Source organism: Daucus carota, chromosome 4 (genome assembly GCF_001625215.2).
Source record: "Daucus carota subsp. sativus chromosome 4, DH1 v3.0, whole genome shotgun sequence".
Taxonomy (NCBI): Eukaryota; Viridiplantae; Streptophyta; class Magnoliopsida; order Apiales; family Apiaceae; genus Daucus; species Daucus carota.
The window spans coordinates 30,722,175-30,746,943 of NC_030384.2; the positions used below are offsets into that span (position 1 = coordinate 30,722,175).

Below are 24,769 nucleotides of genomic sequence, written 5' to 3' on the forward strand. Positions count from 1 at the left end.
CGTGCTATTTGAGAAGTGTGAACCACATATTTAGCATCATTCGGAATTCTAGCAACTTAAATCAAAGTTTCATACATAAAGACAATATCCAAAAGATTGCATCGAATATTACAAAATATAATGCCTGAAAATTCTTCACAAACGTCTTAGATCTCCAAGGACAGCTGATTTATCTGATTCCCAGCATTTTAATAGTATTAAGTTTTTTCTTCAATAAATTTAACAAATTAAATACTTCTTTTCTTCAAAAATCTTCACAATCAGCTTCACCAGAATCATCGATTTCCGTCAACGTCGGTCCAACATTAACATACACAGATGTAATAGTCGTATCACCGCCGTCTCCACCGCCTCCTCCGCCCATCACACTCTGCATTAAGTTCTGCCCAACTTGTTGTGCAGCCCCCTCAACAAAGCCTTGCAAAGCTGCACTCATTAATCCACCACCACCTGGATAACTCTGTTGCTTCTGAATACCATTACTCGGCCTGGTGCTCATCACCGGTAAACTCTGCTGCCCTTGCATCTTACCGTACATTCCCCCACTAGGCCTTCCAGCCACCACCGTAGCCTGAACCCGATTGAATTGTACCTGTGGCTGCGGAGGTTGGATTGCACCAGTGGCGCAATGCATATGTGCATCAAAATCACATATGCCGCACCTGTACAGCCACTGCTTAGACCCGATTTTCGAGCAGATGTCACAAGAAAAGCCCTTGGCCTCGTAAGGGTTTTTAAAAGTCAGCAACAAAGGATGCACGTGAGCATAATGCTCAACGGACAAAGGCATGGAGGCACAAGCAACATGGAGATCAAAATCACATACATGACAATGGTAGCTGAATCCATTACCGCGACGATTACAAGCGTCACAGTTGAATAATCCACCGGGATAAACAGATAAAGAGAGTAGAGCAAGTGGATGAGAAGCATGAGAAGTGTGTGTAATCTGTTGTGGGAATTTAGTGCAGGATTTATGGAGATGAAAGTTGCATGGATTGCATGAGTATATATAATCATCAGAACTGTTTGGTGGTACTTTGCAGCCAGCACAGATGTAAGATGAAATCGTGTTGTTTGGTACTAGGGTCTGGTGATTAGAGTTTAGGTCTAGAGGATGAGGGTGGCTAAAGTGGAGGATCTGTAGATCATGCTCTAGCTTTCCCATTTTCAAAGCAAGATACTAAGAGAATTGAGAACAATAATCTGGGTGTTTGGGTACATATAGTGGTTGGTAGAAACTTGGGTTGACTATGGAGGGTTGACAGGGGGATATCCAGGTAAATTAACGCGGTTATGATAAACAAGTGGATTCAAGGATTGACTGATTTGTGGTTGATAACCTCATTGTAGATTATCGACTGCTCAGAAGACTTGTGGATGTCATGGTAACTTGTACAAGTTTTGGAGTCAACTATCGCCTCTCACATTTAATTTGGTGACAAAAATTCACTTCCCGTGTACTAGGTAGTAGATACGTAGAACTGATGTGACTGATTACATATGTAATATAGTCAACTGGGGGGCAGCTGAGCCGATCAATTACAGGCATAGATGCCGACTTCACTATCCGGGAAGATGATGCTCTTTCACCATCTTACCTGGGGATTGGTCTACGCCGCTCAAGTCCAAATACACTAGAAAAAATATTTATATATACATAGATTCTGTATATATTTGTTACTTGTTAGCTGCTTCATAGTTGACAAAATAAGATAAAGCTCCTACAAGTCCAAGTAGTCACAATGGCCTGAATGATAAAAGTACTACTCACAATTATATAATGAAGCTTTGCAAGAGAACCAGTTTAACAAGACAGATTTTACCCAAAAATAAAAAAATCAAGAAGATATAAGAATGTACAAGCTAACAAGCACCCCAAACCAAAAAAAACTCACTGGGATGAAGTAGAGCTTACGAAATATTCACTGAATCCGACAACGCAAAACTTCACTTTGCATGCGGAAACCTTGATTTGTCCTCTTATATACTTCAGCAGTAATTTATGTCATGGATACATAAGACTTGTATTTTCTTGTGTTCAACTTGAGAGGTATTGACAGATATATGATATTTCGAATTCAATCGCGAAAACTTGGTACCTGTACCCTTATGCATCATGACAGCTGATCAAAAGGAGCAGAATAGTAAGAGCCTCATTCCTGCGCAACATAGGGGGATGTGGTCACTTCTCCACTATAAAATGATTCATCTCCTGCATTTCCATAAACTCCCTCATTCTTATCTTCTTCCCACTTGAGGACCTCTGTGAGGTACATGACTGCCTCATCGACTGATTTACGCTCCAGAGCTCTGGTTTGCCACACAAAAAGCTTCCTCCCGGTGATGGAAAAATAGAGCTTTTTGAACTTCATAGCCATAAAATAGTATGCTTGACTTGCCAGTGACTGATTGTTATGGTGAGGCTTCAGAGGGTTAAAGTCTTTAAGCCACTCACAATTTGTTATTGGAGACTGATTAATTTTGTCCTCGAAGGCATCATATTTATTAAAAAGAAGCACAAAGGGAGTGTCAGAAAAGGAAGGGTTCTTCACTGTGCTTTCAAACAATTCTTTGCTAGCCAGCATCTTATTTTGCGGAGGACCAGTTCCATGAGAGTAAACCTGGTCATAGTCACTTAAGGCAATGCAAAAAACTACCATCCTTGCATCTTCAAACATTTCCAGCCATCTACAGCCGTCCTGCATCCCTTTGGAACTTATGCGAATCAACTGATACCTAAGAGACAAAAATATATTAGTCACAAGCAATAACCAAAACTATAGCATTATATAACAACGAACAGCTAAAGTCTGTTACTTTGTCAATGGAGATTGGTATTCGAAGTTATCATAGTAATCATCCGACGAAAGATTGTGATCATCACATGAGAACTCAATGGAAGAAAGACCATTACTCGGAGTCACTCCTTCTGCATATAAGATGTCTTTCTCAGAAGGTTCGTACTCATTACTGGATACCTCAATGGCCTGTTATAAAAATATAAAGCAGCAAGGTATCAATGGGTTGTCAAAATAAAATATTTTCGAATTTTAGCTTGCCACTCCAGAGTTTAATGTGGGCCCTCAAATTTTAACAGGAATCTCAACAAAAGAAACTTCAGTCCAACATAGTACCACAGCACATAGAAGACAATGCAGATATAAACAAGAAACAATGGTCTCAAATTATGTCTAAAAGCAATGACATGGTACGATAATTCTGTGGACCCTCAAATTTTACAATCCCAACAAAAGAAACTTCAGTAACAATATATTATTTCAAGAGGAAAAACAGACGAGAAAATTTTCTAATCCTTTACCAATCAAAGAAATGAATCAAGAAATATGGCTGAAAGCAATGACATGGATTTCAGAGTGAACTTTTTTTTATCAACCACCATATGATTGTTCTCTAAGGCTCCTCCCTACAGAAATCGCAATAATATAATTGTTAAACTTGAAATGAAAACTAATCATATCCTCATGAATAGCTTTTTAGTATCTGGAGACCACCCAATGAGAGTATTAAATAGTACTTTCTCTGCTATTTCAGTATCATAGAAACATTATTTTTTTTTATTATTAGATTGATCCAGTAATATAATATTTAAACAAAGCATAATAGACGAGAATTAGAATACTTTCTTAGGCTTTTCAAACTGAAAAGGCACAAAAGCTGCCTAAAGTAGGGTATGCACACCAAAATTATGTTAACTAAAGCAAAAAAAATTTGCTATCCTAATGCAGCGAAGAGTGCCCCAATAAATCATCACAAAGGTGTCATGATTCGATCAAGTTAATATGAGTAATGTGTGATCTATAAACAAAGAAACATGAAATGCAGATACTCTAAGCTTCTGCTGCAGTTGTGTTGGAACACAGAGAAATAGTGGAATCATTTAAATCTACATAGATGATGCCAGGTAGTTGCAATCTAAATTAGGATATAATATATTGCACTGATAAACCAGATCAGTGAACATGAAAATAATAACAAATCTAATATATATGACGCTAAAAGATGTAAGGATTTACTTGAATGAATTTTGGTCAGCTCATTTATTAATTATTATAGGACCAAAAGGTGCGTCTACATAGATCTTACAGAATAAAACCGTGAGTTAGTAATAGTAATTTAATACTACATAAATCGTAAACTAACTCTTACACAAGCAAAACACAACACAAACACATATGCACACACGCGCATATATAAAGAGAGTGGGAGTCCCAAAGATTAGAACATTCAAAATATATGGATGAGTGAAGTACATAATAGATAATACTGTAAGAAATGAATTTTCATGTAGGGGTACATAGCATAGTTGCAATGATAAGTTTGGAGGCAATATTATATAGGCTCCTATAACCAAAAATCAGATATCATAAGACCATATTATGTTATCGTGTTAGGTATCTCTATTAGGTACTATGTTGGTATACCCTGCACAGTCCACATATATGTTTAGAAGTAACATTCAATAAAATAGTAGCTTAACACAGCAAACCAGTGAGACAAGTAAAATGTATAGATCTGCAAAACTTTAGGGAGATGTGGCAAACCCGATCCAAGAAATATCTCGCAACATCCGGAAGAAAAGGCAATTCCTCCTTTCTCTTGTAGGTTTCTTGGATAGCAGGATCCTTCCAAATCTCATCCACGACAGGAGCATACTCACGCGTTGCAGCAGGAAAGAAAGCATCCATATCTCCGATAGCCATGATTTCCAGTAACCAGTCGGAAAAATGCTTGAGCCTTTGATTGATTGAATAGATACATTGCTTATTTCTATTAGAAGCAGTTTCACCTGAAATTAATTGTTCACATGTTTACAAGCATGTTAAACAGGATCAGAAGATAAAGATGATGGGCTAAGAAATTGAAACTGCCAGTAAACTTTAAATTTTTACAAGTAGCTAGGGTATTCCATGCAAACTCATGACATAATAAATCACAGCAAAATGAAGCTTACCCCACATTTACAAAAATACAGTAGCGGATGCAATTGTATAGCCATTGCATATGTTCACAGAAAAGTTTTTGGCAGAATACTTGTAAATCCCTTGAAGGGTATTAAAGGTCGTGTTATACTGTTCACAAGAAACAGGTATGTTCACTCCAAACCATGTTGGCCTAAACTCTACAATCCAGCTCAATATCACCGGTAGGTCAGAGTACTAAAAATTGCCAGTCTCAAGTACATAGATTATAAATTTGAAGTTTGTAGGCTATTTTAGTTTGTATCTGACTGAATGCCTACAGTATACTTAATAAACACTTCTAACTTCCAAAGTCTCACCGGGTCACCGCAATGTTGATGTGGATATGCATGCTATTTGATACAAGTAAAACCCATAGAAGCAGATGCAATATGCAAGTTCTGAAACCTAAATGTGTGAAACTAAAAATGCAAATTATATATAGCAACAAATTAAGATATGTGAAAAAGAAAGGAAGCCTTTTGACAATAAGTACCTAAAACTGAAATTCAAGAATAATGACACAAGATATTAAACAGGGTATGAAGACATACAATGTCTCAGAATAACTTTTTCACCATGTAATTGCATGTAATAGATATAATAATTTGTAAGTCAAAAAAAAATTAATCTTCAGACATAAACTTCAATTTGATTACAAAATGAATGATCTGACCTCAGGGGGACTGCAACAACGGATATCGGTTTTAAGTGTAAACTAAGTTATCCTCTTGTCGGAAGAGGAAAAATGGTACAGATTCGGTACAATATATTGTCAAAGAGCAAAAGACATCACTAATCATAGTCCCACCACCCATGATTTCTGTTTCTCATGTTAACTAAAAAGTTTATTTTTAATCCTCAAAAGCAACTAACCTATATCCTACTTCAAATTGAAAATTTAACAAAGAAAAGGTCTAGAGGTTCAATTAGACATAAAAAAAATTCACCTGGGGAAGACCCATCGGCATCCAATACAGGATGATCATTCTTGAACAAAAATTCTTCTTCAAAGCGTTCTCGCCCCTCAAGTAAGACACTAAGATATTTGTACAAGTTGCTCTGAATCGTAAGCTTTATGTTCTGCAGCTCTTCAGCTGTATACTTCTTTCCATATAAACACTTTGCCTGTTACAACAAATTAAACAAACTAAATGTGAGAATGTAGCAATCCTGCAATATGAAGTTATGGTACTACTCCAGAGTTGAATGCCCTTTGTAAATCTAAAGTTTACACATTTTGCAGTCTGTGTATCTAGATTGTGCATATTTTGTACCTGAAGTTGATATATTCATGCAGTTTGTGTACTAACTCTAACTTCTGTTGCTTTCTTTACCCACAGAATATATTTAACTCTTTATATAGTCTACATGAAAAATAAGTTTGGTGACCTAATGTAACTGAAATAATTTTATGTTTGACAAAATATGAGCATATGCATGTAGAGGCGTGGGCATGTATAATCCTGAACCCTGAAGTATAAATGCCAACAAAAACATGCTTCTGCACTGGAGTATTAGGTTTATGTGTACAACCTCTCTACAAGAATAATCCATATAAGAATAACCACTGCATAATAAATAAATATATAAAATTATGGTCCAAACTCCATATAATCTATTAAAAAATTACCTCTATTTAAGAATAACCTCCCTATAATAATATTTTCCAGTCCCAAGAATATTATTGTACAGAGGTTATACTGTATCTGATATTGCATTCCATCTCAACTTAATACTATAGCAGCAAAAATAATTTTTCAGTCTTAAAAGCTGGTGGTGTCATAATTCAACTAAAAATATGTATGCTGTTTCAATTTTAGTAATTGCACAAGCAATATCTTGTAAAAAAATGTTGAGAAACAAGTGGATGTACCTGCTTGAAAATAGTGCTTGTGCCCGAACCCTCTATTCCAAACAACAGTAGTTTATGAACACTTTCCTTCTCCAGATAAGCAGGAACGGACTTGCTTGAGAATGTAGTTGGATCTTCTTTTGACCGACTAGGACTTTCAGGGGGTACAGGCAAAGAAAATAGTGCAGAAACTAGACGAGTAGACGCCTGCCTAGCCAAAAAGAGAAAGCATTTTTTAATTGCCAATTTATTACATAAAAGTGTCTATCTGAAAGTGTTTTCAGTAGGAAAACCCAGCTTATAAGCACAAATCGATTTGATTGTTTACTTTGCTAGAATAAGAACATATGACTTAAAACAGACTTGTAGGTTAAATTCTATATTTTGGAGGTGAGGTTTTTTATTTTTCGTAACTGTACCGGTTGGTAGTTCAACCTTTTGTCATTTTTGTTAAATTTGATAATATCGAACACCTAACTAACTATAAAATTGAACTTTCTGCACAGATAATCGCTTATATATGTTACAAGTACAAGACTATTTTTGCTTATAAACTACAAAGATTAATTAAAGTGACAAGTTTCCTTGAACTCAGTAATTAACTTTACCTTTCCCCATATGTTGCCTTTAATGTTATTTTGACCTTCTTCTTCATATGACCCGTCATCATATACCCAAAAGTGTGTGTCCCGAGGACATTGGACATTGGCCATCTGTAATTACGGAAAAGAGAGAGTCAAAGATAAGGAAGTGAGTAATTTTAGTCAATTAAAAGGAAGGAACTAATAGGATATTACAATCGACTATATAAACAGTACGGTAGGATAATGTACTGTATGCAACTGGTGTAATCACTCTATAGACTCAATCAATGTTATATGTAGGTATAGAATGTTGATGGCTACAAGAGTGAACTGGCAATACCTTCAGTACTCTGAGCTCAACTTTTGTGATCTCACGCCCGTTTATAAACACCTTAGTGTTACCATTACTTGCATCCAGCTGAAGTTTACCCCCGATATTAAGTTTTGAGCTTATAATTCTATCAGGCTTCTCTCCCTCCTAGAAGAGACACAAATCAGACAAGAACAATGTGATTAAATCCAAGCCAAAACAGCAGCTGGACACGTGTGTTTGTTATCAAAATAAAGTGCCCCTTAATGTTGAAAACTGAACATTCAGCGTACCTTTCCCCAAAGTCCAGAATCCTTGTCATACCAATATCTTCCCGGTTTCAACTTCTGAGGCGGAACAGAACAACCAAAGATCTCAGCCAACTCTTCATCATGTAACTGCCTTCCGTTCACAATAAGCTGTTCCGGTCTCAGCTGATTCGCCTTGCATTCCGTCTCCGCTTTCATAATCTGTGCGACCTCCAACGGACTACAAACTCTCAACAAAATCTTTGAAGATTTCCCCAAACTCGGCCTCTTCAACTCATCTATAGGCATACCAATACAACTCACACACTTCCTCCCTTCCGGCATCGATCCCATGGCTTTAAGCACACAATTACTACAATATCCAGCATCACACACAATACAACTCTCTATCCCTCTCAACAAAAACCTGTTCTTCTTCCCACACCTATTACACATCTTCTTCTTACTCAAATTCTTCGTCTCCGAAACAACATTCTCTGAACTCCCCGAATTAACTGAATTCGCTAAATTCGTGGAATTCTCAACACTATCGACATCAACATCATTCTCAAATTCATCACTACAACTATCAAACTGCTGATCACTTAAATTCGCATTTGAAACTGAAATTGAATTCGTATTTGAACTGGAATCGTTATCGAATTGATTGGAAGCACGAGAAGGTCGACTTACAACAGATTTAGCCGTTCCGTTTTGAAGCTTTCGGAATCTCGAAAACCTAGAAATGCTGACCGGATCGACGGTGGGAATAGAAGCGGTAGGCAACGGAAGAGGACCGTCGTACTCGACGGCGATGGAGTAATCGAGCTGGTCTTCGTCCGGTAACGGAGCTCCGGCAGGTAACATTTTGCGAAGAGCTTCTTGCCATTTTTTCGAGTCGGTGTCTTGCTCCGTCACAGTTTCCGATGTCATTGTTAAGCATCAAGAGAGAGAGCGAGAGAGATTTATATGAGAGTGAGAATGAGCTGGTTTGGTCGAGAAAGTAAACGGAGCTAGACTAGAGAGACGCAAATATGATTACGCAATTGCTCAGCTGTGCCTCTTTTATTTTCTTTCAGATATTTTACGTCATTTTTTCTCTTTTTCAAGCCGGATGTAAGTATGTAACCGCCGTTTCCAATTATTTAACGGCTCGTAACTTTGTTTTTGTTACTTTCTCCGTCCATAATAAACGTTTTATCTTTTTTCAAAATTTTTTCACGTATTTCCAAACTTATAAAAAACATACTTGTAGCCATTATTTTCTCATATTTCTTTTTTTATATTGAAATTTGAACTTCCTACTTTTATACAAAACAAAAAACACGAAAAAAATAATATCTACAAATATGTTTTTTATAAGCTTGTAAATACGTGAAAAAAATTTGAAGGAAAAAAAAACATTCATTATGGGACGGGAGTACATTTTTTCGCAAACACGTTTTTTGATCGAAGTATAGAAAAAACCTTCTCTCATGCCACTACTTCCATGCTACTACTTTAATCGCAATTTATAAAAGAGATTAATTACGCACTACTTCCCTTTTTACATGTCCATCAATTTATCAATTTTTGATTAAATATTATAAATTATTTATTTATTAATTTAAAATCTGAAAATTATATATTAAAATAAATTAAATATATCTCGATCAAAAATTGCTCGAACCAAATGACCCTAACATCTTAATCCCAACTTGTTCTTCACAGACACTAAAATAATTAGTATCCAAGTGACCAACTCATAGGACATTATATTGTTTGAAAAGAATATTTACATGATTAGAGTTAAGTTGCTTGTAATCCTCATTTCAGGGAGTATTCATTCTTTAAAATTAAATAAAATATGATCTCATGATTTTAAATTTATTTTTTTACCATATTTTTAAACATCCAAGAAGTTAAAATTTATGTTCTTTAACATAATAAACATGCATAACAATTGCTTTATAAATCGTAAGACATTATGTTCTCAAATATGTTTAATATGTCCTACGATTAATAAAATTAATTGTTGTGTACATGTTGACTGCGTTGTGGAACTTAATCCTAGGCTTATTGGATGTTTAAAAATATTATAGACCAAAAAAATTGAAATTAACACCACTAGACTATATTTTATCCAATTTTGAAGAATTATTACCTAAAAACTCCACTAAAAAGATAACTCCAAGGAATTTTACTATAGTAGGATGCTTGTGATATGAAAAAACAATATTGAGCAATACACAAACAAGTCGCATCGTTGGGGACTTGGAGATGCCAGACAAAAAATAATACTCCCTCCGTCCCAGTCAATAGTATACATTGGGGGACGGGGGCGCGGCACGGACTTTAATGCTTCAATATAGTATAGTTCTGTAAATTATTTTTAAGATTTTCTTTTTTTGTATAAAAGTATAACATTTATATTTTTATACAAAAAAAGAAAATATTAAAAATAAGTTGTGGAACTATGTTTTATAAGAGCCTTAAAAAGCGTGTCGAGCAGTGAAAAAGAAACGTATACAATTGACTGGGACAGAGGGAGTAAGAATAATGCTCTACATTTACAATTCTAATTTGCCAGAAAAAAATCATTCATCCACTAACATTCACAAGAAAATTATTTATCCGCAGAACAAAACTGAATAGGGGTTAACTGGCACGTCAATAAACAAACAATATTTATATACATCTGAATCAATTTGTCCCGGGTTTGTGCCTGCTTCAGGACTGCAATTACTATTGTAGGATCTGTAACCTGGCCAGCGATCTCTGAAAGGCTTAATTTGCCACAAAATGGTACCTTGAATCAACATGGCTCTCAACATCCCAAAGAAAAGCACCAAAAGTCACTGCCTCCAAAACAAGTCTTTTCAGACCACCTAAGCTGATTTTAATGTTTTCATCTTTAGAGGAATCAACTCTTCCTTCAGGAGAGATAACAATCTCCGGTTTACCAAATAAAGCTTCTGTATGCTTCTCAACAATGTCGATGGCCTCTTTTGACCTTATGGTTGCATATCTTTGAAGTGTCTCGGCATCAAATGACATCACATATGTTTTTAAGCGGGAAGATCTTATTCCTTCACCTATACCCCCAAGACCCAAGCCACCTGACCATGCTGACACCTCAGGATGTGGTTGTAAATTTCTAGAAGAATCACCAATGTTCTTGACATTGGGTCTGGTCTCATCCCCAATGACCTGTTCAATGTTTCTCTCTTCCGCACTCCCCCCTGGAAGGATTTTCATCGTCTTCTCAAGCTGAAACCTTTGGTCAATTCTCTTGAGAAAATATCCATACATCACCGAAGCTGCATAAACCTGGCCTACCTTTAGTTTGCTTACCTGAGCAACCGAGGAAGGATCACTCGACCGATTCCCTAAAATAAAGGTCAAGTGGTTCTGGATCATCTCATTCGCTTCATGAGAGTGAATTTTCTCAAGTTTTTCATCTTGACAGGGCCATGTATCAACACGACCAGACGGGTCTGATGATTGCGCAGATATGGCAGGAACTAAAGAAACATCAGCATCCATAAACTTCTGCACTATCAGAGCATACAAGATCTCTTCCAGAGCTTTTTTTCTCTCGTTATGCTTTAGCTCAGCAATTCTCCTGAATGTCAACCAATTTGAAATTATAGCTTATCGCCTTATCCGCAAAAAAAATATAATGAAAGATAAAATATTTAATACACTAAAATCTCTATAAATTAATAACATCTGGACTGCTAAATTTTAGCAAATAATCGAGAATTCGAGATTAATAATTAATCGAGGTTAATTAATTTATCACGACTTATTAATTAATCGAGCTTTTACAGTATATGGCTATATGCATAGTCAAGAAATCAGTCACCTGTATAATACTAGATCAGTGCCCGTCGTGCATGTAGCTTCCTTCTGTTTTTCAGCGTCACGGTCAATCTGAAGCTGTTCAAGCTGCTGCTCAACCGCAGCAGGAACCAAATGCGGGTGGCTAGTCAAGATCTGAGATAGAAACTGTCCAGTTGGAGATTCAAGTTGTAGTGGAGCAATTGAAGTGGTTGGCCTCAGTGAATCAGAGGATGATGATGCTTTAATAGCAGAATATCTCCTCTTGCTCTCTACACACAATCCCAAGCGGAGTGACCTTGATTTGGATTGTGGTGAATCCTGCTACAGATCACAGATGTTAGTACATTACAGAAAAGGTTACCCATTCCCAATGGACACTAGTAGTAATATAAATAAGACAACATGATCAGATGTTCAAATGCAGAACAAGTTATTTCATGTATTTTACAATGAAATTCACCTAAAACTTGTTAAACCGTACAACAGAGCAACAGCACATTTTAATATCTAGCCCTCAAGAAGTTTTATGTTAACTTGTCAAACACAGACAAACCAACATCTATAATCATCGATCCACAAGTCTGCAACATAAACCTATATAGCCATATTGCTTACAAATGAAGTAACAGAAGTCCATCAAATGAAACCAATAACTGGTGGATAGATTGGCAAAACTTAGTTACTCAGTGCTACGATTTACAACCACAAGCCATATTTATACGGGCTTATTATTCTATTTGAGGATTCTTTTTATCCCAAGAAAAATAGAAAAAGAGACAAAAACGATAAGTTCAACTTCTACATGTCAAGTTTCAAAATAATCTAATCGTCAATTCTGGAGTACTTAATTTAGGTGTTCTACCTGTCTAATTTCAAGTCCGCTAATATTCAATTCTAGAATACATATTCTTAGAGCAAGTCCAACAATGTACTAAACTAAAATATAAGGCATTAGGAACATATGAGTGCTCTAACAATGTCTTGGTGGTACCTTAAAACGCTATGACATCCAACATGTGCCTTATTTATTACGCACCACTTTACATGATCTAAATCATTTTTATCAATAAAAAATTCACATCCCTCCATTTCAACTCATCTCTCTCCTCACATGTTTTCTTTTGCCTCCAATAACAATTCAATATATTATTAACTTAATAATAAGACACAATTATAAGGCATGTTGCTAGAGTTCATACACTAAAATAATCTCCTAAGAGTAAGTCCAACATTTGGAAGAAATGAGTGCTCCAACAATGTCACAGTGGTGCCTTAAAACACTAGGAAATCCAAAAAGTCCCTTTACTAAGGGCTAAGGCACCACTATGCATGTCCTAAACCATTTTTATCAATGAAAAATTAACTTCCCTCCATTTCAACCCATCTTTCCTCTCATCTTTAATTAAGTTCTCTCTCTATAAACAATAATTTGACTTGTAAGTTGTAAGTGACTATTCTGATTGAATTTCATTGATTAACAATACATAACTTAAACCTAGTAATGAGTTGGGCTCAATGGGAAACTATATCAACTCGGAACAGAAATCCTGTAAACATACTACATCCCCGGGGAACTAGTTGCCGATTAAGTTCCTGTGCATCAAATTACAAACATTAAAGATAGAACCCAGAGGCGGATTAAGAATCAGGTACTTTCTATTCAACAAACAAACCAAATAAGTTAATTTAGACTCGCTATCCATATTGCAAAATAACAAACCAAATAACTTGCTATCCCTAAATTTGGATAATATAACAGAACATAAAATGAAATCACAGCACAGCACAACAAGCATTACAAAAATTTGGAATAATTTGTTTAACCTTGAAGCGAGAATTGATGGTGAATGGAACAAAATGGGGTCTGGAAAATGAGGCGGAAGCAGCAGCGAATGAAGAAGCAAGAAGAGAGGATGTTTGCATTGTGTGAATAAGCACTGAAACAGACGACAATATAAACAAATTACAAAGTCTGGGAGTAAATAAACAAAGTGAAGAAACATATAAGCAAACAATCCTATTAACCAAATTGCGAGAATTCAATCCGAACTAGCCACGATCAGCAATGATCACCGATGGGTATGTGTGTGTAGTATTATATATAGGTAGTGAGGAGAGAGACGAGAGAGAGATGAAAATATGAAATCATGGAAAGATAAGAGAGGGGAATCCGGGTCGGGTAGGTGATGAATTGGTAGTAATTGGTCCTGTCCCAGGCTCCCAGCCCATCACTTGCAAATTTTTGGGCGACAATAATCGTAAACTAAAATTGGCTAACCCAACTATATATTTCTTTTGAAAAAAACTAAGAACAGAAATTTTGATGTTATTAATTTCTTGGAGGGGTGATTTGCTCTGGTCATAAAGATGATATGAGCATTTTTGCTAATCTTGATTTTCAAGTAATATAATGATTTCAGATTTTTGATTCCACACTTTTATTTAAAATCTTAACAGTATTTTAGTTAGAATTAAAATTAGATCAAAACTTTTTATTTTATTAATATTGATTGTCAAATAATGTAATGATTTCGGACGTTTGACTCTACACAATTTTGACGGCCTATTAGTTGGAACTGAAATTAAATCGAGTTTTTTACTAATATTGATTATCATATATATTATTTAACAACAGTTAAGTTTTATAAAATACACAAAAATATTGAAATATTGAAAGTGTTTAATAATGACCAAGAGATTTGAAAAGATAATTAACAACTAGTAAATAAATAATCATTTAAGATAATATGTTTTATTATTTATGATAAATATAATAAATAACTCCTATGTTGATCGTATGAAATAAATTTCAACATTTCGATTAAATAAGTCAGGATTTTTATTTTGAAAAAGAGTATTACATCGCTTACTTCCGTGAAGAAGAATAGTTATTACTTCCGTGAAGAAGAATAGTTATTGGTACGAAAGCGAGCACAACCACTCGATTTAGAAACCGTGTCTTTGTATCAACGACAGTCGGGCAAATTCACTTTTATCTCTATCTTGATGTGATAAATTCATCATTTATTTAAATTGTTACATCTGATTTTCATGAATATCGACCTCTTGAAGAAATCCTCGACATTTGAAGTAATTCGTTTTTCCTTGAATATTAAATAGATTCTACTGTTCGATGGTATTAGTTATTTCCTAAAAAATCAGACAAAAGAATTTTGATTCCGACCTCGGATCATCTTTTAATTCGGGGTGACCTTTGACTCATAAAAAACCGAACCTTGTTCTAACTTCTTGATAATTTATTAAACTTCATTGAAAGTTCTTATTTACTTGTAGAATTTCAAACTTAAATAATTTTTAAATAATCAAACTTTGTAGAGAATTAGAATTGAATTAAATATTATTATTCGAGAACCCTTATTCATTTTTTTTATTGAGCTTTCTTTATTCGAAACAACATATGTATTTTTATTCCTTTTTAAAAAAAACTCCAAATTGTCTTACGATCTGCTACCATTTTGATTCTAGTTCAATGTCGAATATCTTTCCTTGAGTTAAGAGAGATATCAAATAAACATTACTCGTATCTTTCAGTACCGTGGTGTGTAAGTAATTCTTTTCTTATTCGAATGATGCAATTATTCGCATCTGATGGTGGAGAGAATTGGTCAGGGGAAACTCCGGTAAACTGATCAACATGATAAGAGAGTATTGTGGTAAAGATGAGAATATTGTGTCTGTAAGATTAGACAATTTAAGGGTTGAAAGTGATAAACCTTACGCTAGCAAGAGAGAGCGGAACGTAGTGCCTTTTGCGGTTGCGATCAAATTACGGAGGTGTCATAGGAGAACGGTATTCACGAAGTGGTTGTGATCGAGCCATGTAGTAGTACCACTAGGATGGAAGACCAGTAATCTTTTTATTTTCTTGAGGAATATCGATAAGTGCGGTTTTTCCTTGTTAAATTGCATTTTGAACATGTTTTATGAACTTTATTATGTTGAATCCATTGATCTATGTGGACTTAATGAGAAATCAATTGCTCAATCCTTTATATATTTATAATCTTTGAAGTGTAAAAAGTGAACATGTCACGTATTTTAAGGACGTCCCGGAAGCGAGTGATAGCAATGGCAAGGCGAAAGCGCACCAGGCAGGCTACGAAGGTTAGATGAAATGTTTTCATTGTAAGAGATAATGTTGTGATCTTTGTAATCTATGTTTATGTGTATTTTATTGTAAAAAGAATTTAGATGATAGTAATGAGAAGATCGATCCTTGACATCTGGGGCAAGAGTCATTGTATAATTACAGGTTTGCTAGAGATGACGTGGTGACATGAATCCACAAGATATGGGTTTGGGGGTGTCACACAACTGAGAGGATCGGTACAAAGAATAAGATGTTGCCAAATAGTGAGGAGATGATCATTGCTGAGTAGAGCGTAAACAACTTTATAAGTAATAACGGAAATCAATGCGACAATGACAACATTATAGATGATGACGGTGAAGTGGAAAAGGTAATAAACTTGAATCATAAGTATGATGAATTAGTGTTCGATAAACTGATATTGCAGCCTGAGTAAAAAGATTGACATGGTTACTACAAAACGTGGTATGTATTAATGAAATTGAGGGTGGTTTGATGAGTGGTACACAATACATGGCAATTAACAATTTTGCATATCACGTGTATGCCTATTTTCATTTTTGTATTTGATCATGATTAATCTACCTGAGTGCAGGCCAAGTACTGTGCAATTTAAAATGTCAAGGAGAAAGGAAATGATTTTAATTTTGGATGAATATTATGTAATGATAGCACAAATATAATCATTCTAATTTGATACTAGTACCCAATCATGTCAGCGAGTGCATTTTATTAAAAACTGGTGTACTTGTGTGTAAGAGAAGATTAATTTAACAAATAATTGTGAATAATGGTAGTAAATATAGTGTATATGTACATTGCAGTTAGAGGTGGCCATTCGGGCAGGCCGAGGCGGTTCGGGCCGGTTCAGGCGGTTTTGGACGGGCCAGCGGTTCAACCGCGGTTTGCTTGCTGAAATGAAGTGGTTTGCTGGAAATTGGAATGAAGTGACCGACTATGATTGCTTTGTTTTGTTTTAATTTTTTTTTCTTTTCAATAACAAGTGTTAGTTTTTGAACCGATTTTAGTTTAATGTTAATGCTTATTTTAGTTTAATGTTATTAATTAATTTAATTATTAATAAATTGTAAACAAATAAATAATATTTTGATAAAAAATAATTTTTGGTAAAAAGAGGATGGTACCTCTTATAAATTTTATTTATTAAACATAATTCAGAACAAATTTAGTTAGTAAACAAAATCAACCCTAAACCAAATTAATTTTTAAATCAAAATTAAAACGAAAAAAAAATTATTTTTATAAGTTTTATAACAAAATCAAAATTAAACTAAATTAATTTTTAAAACAAAATCAAAACAAAGTGAAATTAATTTTTAAAACAAATTGAAAACGGAATAAAATTAATTCTTAAAACAAAATCAAAATGAAATTAATAAAACCAGTCTCAACATTACAAACTGAAATGAAATCGAATAACTAAACTATAAACAAAAAACTAAAACATAAATAAAATCAAAACAGAGTGCGTAGTTGCGTACAGATTCACGGTTTGGCGGGCCGGTCCCGGTTCGGGCCGTGCCGTGCCGAACCTTTATGGTTTGACGGGCCGTGCCGGTCCGGTTCATGGTCCCCAACCCCTGGACCCGTATTCGGCACGTCGTCTTAAGAGGTCCAGGAGGGTTTTGAACCGACCCGTGTTTAGACGGCTTCGGGCGGTTGAAAAGGCGGTTCGGGACGTGCCGGTTCGGTCGGTTTGACCCGAATGACCACCTCTAATTGCAGTCAATGTATGTCAATCTTGGAGTATTCTTTTCATTTAAAGTCTATTTGATGTTGATATGGAGGGAGAAGATTTATTGTTTTAAATTTATCAATTTAATATATAATCATGTGCTTCAATGTTATTGTTCAATTTGGAATGCACATATTTAATTAGAACGAATACTGAGTCAAATATTACCATTCTGGTACTCAGAGTTATTTACTTAGAGTAATTCGACTAGATTAAGAATACTCAAATATACATATGTTTAATAAAGATACTCGAATCGAATTCGTAAATCAGTTATATTAATTATAAATACATCATATGAAATATATTTATATTAATATAATACTCTATAAATATTTTAATTTTAGTTATAGTAAATAATTACTCGAGTATTCATAATATATCAATTATCTTCTACGAATTTGAATACAAATACACATATATGAGTAATTTGGTATATATCCATTCGAGTCGAGTCGAATCAAATACGAATATTGATATTCGAACTCGAGTCGAATCTGAACAAACTTATATTGTTTAAGTTCAAATTCGGACCGAATCCGAATGAGTAATTATAATTTGAGCGGAATCTGATCATATTGTTATTCGTACTTATTCGACTCGCTTTCATCCCTAGTTATGCAGGACATTGTACTTAACACGCTGTTGATCATATTTAAAATCAACATTATTAATTCGATCAAAATCATAAACCTAAAGATTAACACGATTCTGATCAACAATAAAATGAGGAAACACGGTATTACTTAGTACTTGAGCCTTCGTCATATATTGTCATAGTTGCAAACACAAGAAGAAAAAATATATGAATATTTTCGATACAAATATCCATAGAAGAAAATTTCAATGAAGACAAGATGATACTAAACTGAGAGAAAGAGGTGTACATGGCACATTAACTACTTTCCTAACTATGTTTACCAGTAAATAATTAAAGACTTAATTACCCAAAAAACTATTAAACTTATGTGATTTTTTCATTTTAACCATAAAACTGTTTTTGTTGCAAAATAATGCAACTAAGTAATACAAAATCAATTTGACATAACCTAATTTTAATGAATCTCTAACCATGGTTAATTCAAAACTGACATGAATGTCACATGCAGCACAAGACATAATTTTTTTATTTAATTTTAAAATTTTACATAATTTATTATACATACATAAAAAGTCAGCTATATTTACATTTTATTTTTGTGTACAAAAATTCAAATGATAAATTATTATTTAGAAAAGATAATAAAATAATTTATGAAACTAAATTTTTAGAAGTATTAAAATGCCTCTCAAACTCACGTTATCAGATCACCAAAATATTGCAAACTACCACAATATTTTAATAATGTTAAAAAGAATAATATAGTGTTAATAATCAAATTTGAATTTAACATCAGCGACAAAAAAAAATCCAAACCTAACATCAGTGACAAAAAAATCATAGTTTAGTACTAAGTTTCTAAATACACAATAAATTTGGTGGCGAAAAAATCTATTTTTTTTAGATAAAATTATCAATTCGATATAAATTAATATAAATCGCAGGAAAAATAATTGATATACGGTACTTGACAGACGGTGGTTTCAAAAAATCACACTAACATCGTCCCCTTCGAACATAAGTTTTAGTACGCTATGTGTTTGTGTAGATTGTGAATTAAGATTTTGACTCTTAATGAGATAATAAAAGTATTAATAAAATTCATGTACCAAATAATTTAATTAATAACTTGATAATATATGTGGCACTATCTTAATTTTAACTCAACTATGGTTATGAACTAGTGAGATTGGGTTTTTTAAATAAAGTTTTTTAAAGTTACTTGCATTATCCTGCAACAAATATACTATTATGGTTAAATTGAAAAAAACACGATAGTTATATAGTTTTTTTGGTAATTAAGTCATAATTAAACTAAAAATATGGTTATGCACAAAACTAGGTACCGTTGGATTTGCATGAAATGAATGGCTATGATTAAATCTCCAATTATATGTTTACTATAGAATTTTATTTTATATATGTATAAGGTCTCACTCCAATACAAACAACTAAATATAAATCAATATAATTAAATAGAATGAGAAGGATTTTGAGGTCAGGGTTGGACCCCGACGTGGGCCTAGACAGGACCTAAATGGGACCTAGTAGTTTTGGGAAAAGCTAATGACACCATGTGGACCCGTGATGGATTATGTAGTGAAAAGGGTTGTTCCTAGATGGACGATAACATATAGGGGATGAGTGATGTCGTTTAGGAGTGATTTCTTTTAATTTATATTTTAGTATTTTGCAATCGAGCAATTATATATAGTAGCCTTCAACCTGTGTGGATAACGACGACTATATAGTTCAAAATTTTTTATTTATAATTTAATTTATAATAATATTGATTTATTATTTTATTAGTCCTATTCGATGTAATGATTCATTTAATGGACAAATCTATAATAATAAATTGAAATTTGATTAAATCATATATTGTTTGATCATATTTTTCCTTACAAAATTAGATTTTATAATATTTTTATATTATATACTGTAATATAAATAATAAATATTTATATTACCTTTTTGTAAATATTTTTCTACTATTACTATCTGACCAAACCAAACCAAATGTCACTGCTACAAATTATATCCATATATAGCCTTATCCCGCATATGTTTTCACATGCAAGAGCACTATTGTTCTTACGATACGATACAATATGTTTTAAAAGAAAATCTACAAAACAACTAGTATGTGTATAGTGTATATACGTATTAGTATTTTTTCTTTCAATGATCATTTGTAATATTTTCTTAAGAAATTTACACCAAATAAATTTAAATAATTAAATTTAATTGTCTCTTACAAATTATTTTTACTCTCGAATATTAATTATTTTTTAATCGAAATCAAACCTTCCACCGTTTATCAAACAGTATAACTATCATGGAGTACTCTATCCGTCCCAGCAGATTATTTATTCACTGTTTGCATGTATATTGAATCTCCTGTATAGTATAGTTTTATAACATTTTTTTTATTTTTGAAAATCAAACTTTTTTTAGTTTAAAAAATATATTAAGAAAACTATATCTTATAAAAATATGTTAAAAAAATAATGTTAAGAATCTACGGGACTGAGAGATAGAATTAGATTTTCTTATTGGGCCGTTTGGGTGGGCTTAAAATAAGTGCTTATTACTTAAAATAAATAAGTGGAGTAGAAGTTAGAAGCAAGATAAGACTTATAAGTGATTAAAGTGTTTGGGAAATAAGTAGAAGCCCTGAAACAAAAGCTAGCATTCCTAACTTTTTTTAAGTGCTTCTTGACTTCTTACACAAACGGTACGAAATAAGTGTTTCTAACTTATAAGTCGAGAAGTCCAACTTATAAGGGGGGCCAAACACCCACTTATTTGTTCCCCTCTCACCGAGTCACCGGTGATTTAACAAAGACAGATAGACACCTCAACCCAACCCCACTTCATTTGATGTGATAACTGTGCCCCTCTTGCAAAGAAACCTATCACATGTTGCATTCAAACTAAAGAAAACAAAACGCAGTACAAAATATGCAAAAGAAGGAAGTAAAGGAGCAGTAACTTCTAGTCCTTCACATGAACTGTGGTCAGATTGATTGGACCATTCTACATTAAAAGGACATGTCTTGGACTTTTATACATACACATGTATGTAATGTAACACACTCTAAATGATGCGCAACCAAATCTTGAAAAAATCTAGTGCACTTCTTTTTAACTGCTGTTTTCATGGGAAATGTTGAGGAACATTACATTTATACTGCAAGTTACAGCTTTGGTTTTTACCTCATTGTAAAAAGCATTAAAGCAGACTGATTGATGCCCTTCTACCATTTTAGCTTACTTTTCAAACCAGTATGATAGATCTCAAAATTTTCATATCTAGAAACAGTGTTTACTTACATTTTATCAATAATTTAGTATTCGTATTTGACCACTTTATAAGTGTCAAGTAGGGTTGGAAACTAGACTAGACCTAGCTGTCCTAAATAAAAATGTTAGGTAAAATGGAGAACCTAACAGAGTTTAGTGTGTTCCCGAATTCATGGGCAGGTAAAAATTTGTGTTTGTTTACACGTTTTTTTAGAGTGTGCTCACTAAACACTAAATTATTAAAATATAAAAAAAATTATTAATAAAATGAATTTACTATATATTAAAAAAATTAAAAAATTATAATAAAATACAAATTACTAAAAAAGTCCTAAACAATTAGCATTTCTAACTTCCGACTTGCGATTTAAAAAATCTGAAAGAAGTACCCATGTTTCTTTTGTCAAACACCACCTAAAAAATACTCCCTCCGTTTCAAAATACATGTACATTTTAGAAAAAAAAATTGTTTCAAAATACTTGTCCACTTCAATTTCCAATGTAAAGTTATATTTCCAAAATGAACTATTCTCCACATGTTTCAAATTTATATTTTCAAGATCAATCATACACCACACATTAGGTTCAATAAATGACTTATTACACCTATTTTTTCTCAAAATTTACTTTTCTTTAACTATGTGATTTTTTTAAAGTGGACAAGGAATTTGAAACGGAGGGAGTAGAAACTAACTTAAAATGTTAAACAAAATTGACCAGAAGCACTTGTAAAAACGTCGCCAAACACGGTCCCATAATTCTCTGACTTTTTGGTGTCATTATGGTCCTCTCGTGAACCTCCGTTTGTGCCCGACTTTCTTTTGCAATATTGGTTTCCCTCGAATCTGGCGATGAACCTGAACATGGGATACCAAGAGTGTTTTGTTGGGTATCCATAGAGCTTGGGGCATGAACCCTCAATATTTGAAAAATCGGGAGTATATAGTTATATATAGACTACTAAAAGGAGAATCCTAAGACATGATTGAGTCCCCGATGGAAAAAGCTCAAGACATGTTGATGCCAAAAAGAGAAAATGCCAAGCTCCCCACCTTCTTTTCGAATCCTCTTTTTAATCTTAGAGCATGTTTTAAATTGTCATTTTGAAGTATAAACGGTAAGTTACAAACTATAAGACCGTTACAATTGATAGAACACATTTTGGTGGTAATAATTTCTAATGAATATTACAATAATAGTTGTAATTTAGATTTTATGAATTATTGGTCCAAATTTTTGTTGAGTTTGGTTATATTTTGGGATTACAAATTTAAATTTATATCAAATTATGAAAATTTACTAGGTTCAATAATAATATAAACACTATAAATCCCAAGAAAAAATTCATAAAAATAAATAAATGGCAAGTCCATTGGATGATTAGTTTGTTCTTCAAAAGTTTAAAATTCGAGACCAACTGCTGTAAAGCATTTAAAATTTACTTCATTGGTACTCCCTCCGTTTCAAAATGTATGACGCTTTGACTTTTTGCACGTAGTTTAAAGTCCTTTGACCATGTACTTATATTTATTATTTTTAAAATTTTATTTTTTTAAATAAAAGTATATAGTCAAAATTTTAAAGTATAAATTTTTTTAAAAAGAAATGATGATTCTAGATGCTTGGTCAAAACACTTTGAAATGTGTGTAAAAAGTCAAAGCGTCATATATTTTGAAACGGGGGGAGTAATTTCATTTCAATCCCAAAATTAAAAGCCAATGCCCAAGCATTGAGATATGATTTGAAACATAAATATTTTTATCTTGCAATTAAGATCAAAATATCACAAAACAACCAACCGAAGCCACATAAAATTGAAGAAATATATACATCATTTATCTTTCTGGAAATAGTACATGACTCGAGATGTAAATCAAGAAACAAAACCCAAAACTCCCTAACCAACACTAAAGAACCCATCGCTTTCATCCTAAAAATCAACAAATCCCAAGATCTAAACCACCACCACTGCACAATCCAGATCCTTCCATCTCTGGCTTCCAAGACACCCCTTAGATTCATTACTCCATAATGGCCTTGACAGACGTGTTTGACTTGGCCCTCAAGGACCATCCTTATCCAAAAGGGAAAGCTCTTAGATCCTGTCCAAAATCAAACCATATTAGATCCATACATATCAAGATATAAATCTCACATTTCATCAGATATAATTTATCCTTTTATCAGTTGTGGGAAGTTTTTGTAAGAGAGAGAGATTAACTTGTACTGTAATAAAAAAAAGAGAGAAGTGCAGAGCTCCCTTCAATCCAAACAAGGAGCTCAACAAAGGTAATGCAGCTCCTGACATATGCAAGCCACAACCCTAAATATTTTGTCAAGTTTTTAGGGCTGAGGGATCCATAGATCAGCAGCTTTATCTTCCCTGTTAGTTCCTCTATTGGACTTCAGAGAGCTCCACTCCAAACCCTATCTCACAAACCCTAATATATATATCCATTCAACAAAATTTATATTGTTGTATTTGCAAACCCTAAAAAAGACGGCGGCTAGATCCGGAAAACACCCATGAAACTTTAGATCCATGGATGTCAACAGACCATTTTGCAAAATCAAAAAATAGAAGTCATTATTAAAAACTACACTAGAACAGCTTATCAAAGGCAAGAACAAAAGATAAAGTTACAAAAATTATTTAAAACAAAAGGAGAGAAGAGAAAAGAGAAATGAATAGATGAAGATGAAAGGGAGTGGTGTTTATATAGGTGAAAGGAGCAAGCTAGGGATGAGAAAAGAGATGAGTGGGGTGGGTGGATGAAAGCTGTTTACATTTTAATCTGCTTCAATGCAATTAAATAAATAAAATCAATGAGATACTGCGTTACGTCTAATATAATCACCTATCTTTAATTTAAGGGTTTGTCTAGTGTGTGCCCATGGGCACACATTATACACTAAAATTGATGGTTTTGGTGGATTTTGATTGGTGGACTTGATGTAAATGCAGGGGGACCATCTTTATTTATGATTAGGTGACCAATAAAAATGCACCAAACTCATAGGAGTTAGTGCTTATTGTGTGCCCATGGGCACACCATAGAAAAACCGTTAATTTAATTACTGCAGTATTAAATATCGAAAAGATCTCGGGGGAAACGCCTGCCTAGATTTTAATTTTTGGGCACAAGAGATTCCTGATAATAAGCACATGCCATTGTCACCTTCCCCACCA

General features: G+C 33.7%; 3 protein-coding genes across 5 annotated transcripts; all 3 read right to left on the reverse strand.

Moving 5' to 3' along the window:
* Nucleotides 1–53: 53 nt before the first annotated feature.
* On the reverse strand, nucleotides 54–1,282 carry LOC108218407 (protein VACUOLELESS GAMETOPHYTES). Its single transcript, XM_017391331.2, has one exon. The coding sequence runs from the start codon at nucleotides 1,166–1,168 to the stop codon at nucleotides 245–247; it is 924 nt and encodes a 307-aa protein (XP_017246820.1). The 5' UTR covers nucleotides 1,169–1,282; the 3' UTR covers nucleotides 54–244.
* Nucleotides 1,283–1,751: 469 nt separating this feature from the next.
* Nucleotides 1,752–9,047, reverse strand: LOC108218404 (extra-large guanine nucleotide-binding protein 3). The gene is made up of 8 exons (XM_017391328.2): nucleotides 8,025–9,047; nucleotides 7,762–7,899; nucleotides 7,446–7,550; nucleotides 6,859–7,044; nucleotides 5,933–6,110; nucleotides 4,566–4,810; nucleotides 2,821–2,990; nucleotides 1,752–2,739 (listed from the first exon to the last, which is right to left on the reverse strand). Exons 1-8 carry the CDS (start codon nucleotides 8,910–8,912, stop codon nucleotides 2,157–2,159), a joined length of 2,493 nt encoding a protein of 830 aa, XP_017246817.1. The 5' UTR covers nucleotides 8,913–9,047; the 3' UTR covers nucleotides 1,752–2,156.
* A 1,462-nt stretch (nucleotides 9,048–10,509) lies between these two features.
* LOC108219570 (UV-B-induced protein At3g17800, chloroplastic) lies at nucleotides 10,510–14,010 on the reverse strand. Of its 3 annotated transcripts, none has more exons than XM_017393076.2 (4): nucleotides 13,830–14,010; nucleotides 13,629–13,741; nucleotides 11,827–12,122; nucleotides 10,510–11,583 (listed from the first exon to the last, which is right to left on the reverse strand). In XM_017393076.2, exons 2-4 carry the CDS (start codon nucleotides 13,725–13,727, stop codon nucleotides 10,746–10,748), a joined length of 1,233 nt encoding a protein of 410 aa, XP_017248565.1. In that variant the 5' UTR covers nucleotides 13,728–13,741; nucleotides 13,830–14,010; the 3' UTR covers nucleotides 10,510–10,745. The 3 variants fall into 3 exon arrangements, with proteins under 3 accessions (XP_017248565.1, XP_017248563.1, XP_017248564.1); XM_017393074.2 differs by having other exon boundaries at nucleotides 11,827–12,125; nucleotides 13,830–13,970; XM_017393075.1 differs by lacking the exon at nucleotides 13,830–14,010 and having other exon boundaries at nucleotides 11,827–12,125; nucleotides 13,629–13,823.
* Nucleotides 14,011–24,769: the final 10,759 nt, after the last annotated feature.

Coding starts and splice junctions, on each gene's coding strand:
- LOC108218407 (XM_017391331.2), bottom strand. CDS start 1,168: ATGGGAAAGCTAGAGCATGATCTACAGATCCTCCACTTTAGCCACCCT.
- LOC108218404 (XM_017391328.2), bottom strand. CDS start 8,912: ATGACATCGGAAACTGTGACGGAGCAAGACACCGACTCGAAAAAATGG. Junction 7,900..8,024: donor ATTCTGGACTTTGGGGAAAG/GTACGCTGAATG, acceptor TGTCTCTTCTAG/GAGGGAGAGAAGCCTGATAG. Junction 2,740..2,820: donor TACCAATCTCCATTGACAAA/GTAACAGACTTT, acceptor TTTGTCTCTTAG/GTATCAGTTGATTCGCATAA.
- LOC108219570 (XM_017393074.2), bottom strand. CDS start 13,727: ATGCAAACATCCTCTCTTCTTGCTTCTTCATTCGCTGCTGCTTCCGCC. Junction 12,126..13,628: donor CCATCAATTCTCGCTTCAAG/GTTAAACAAATT, acceptor TGTGATCTGTAG/CAGGATTCACCACAATCCAA. Junction 11,584..11,826: donor ACTGATCTAGTATTATACAG/GTGACTGATTTC, acceptor GTTGACATTCAG/GAGAATTGCTGAGCTAAAGC.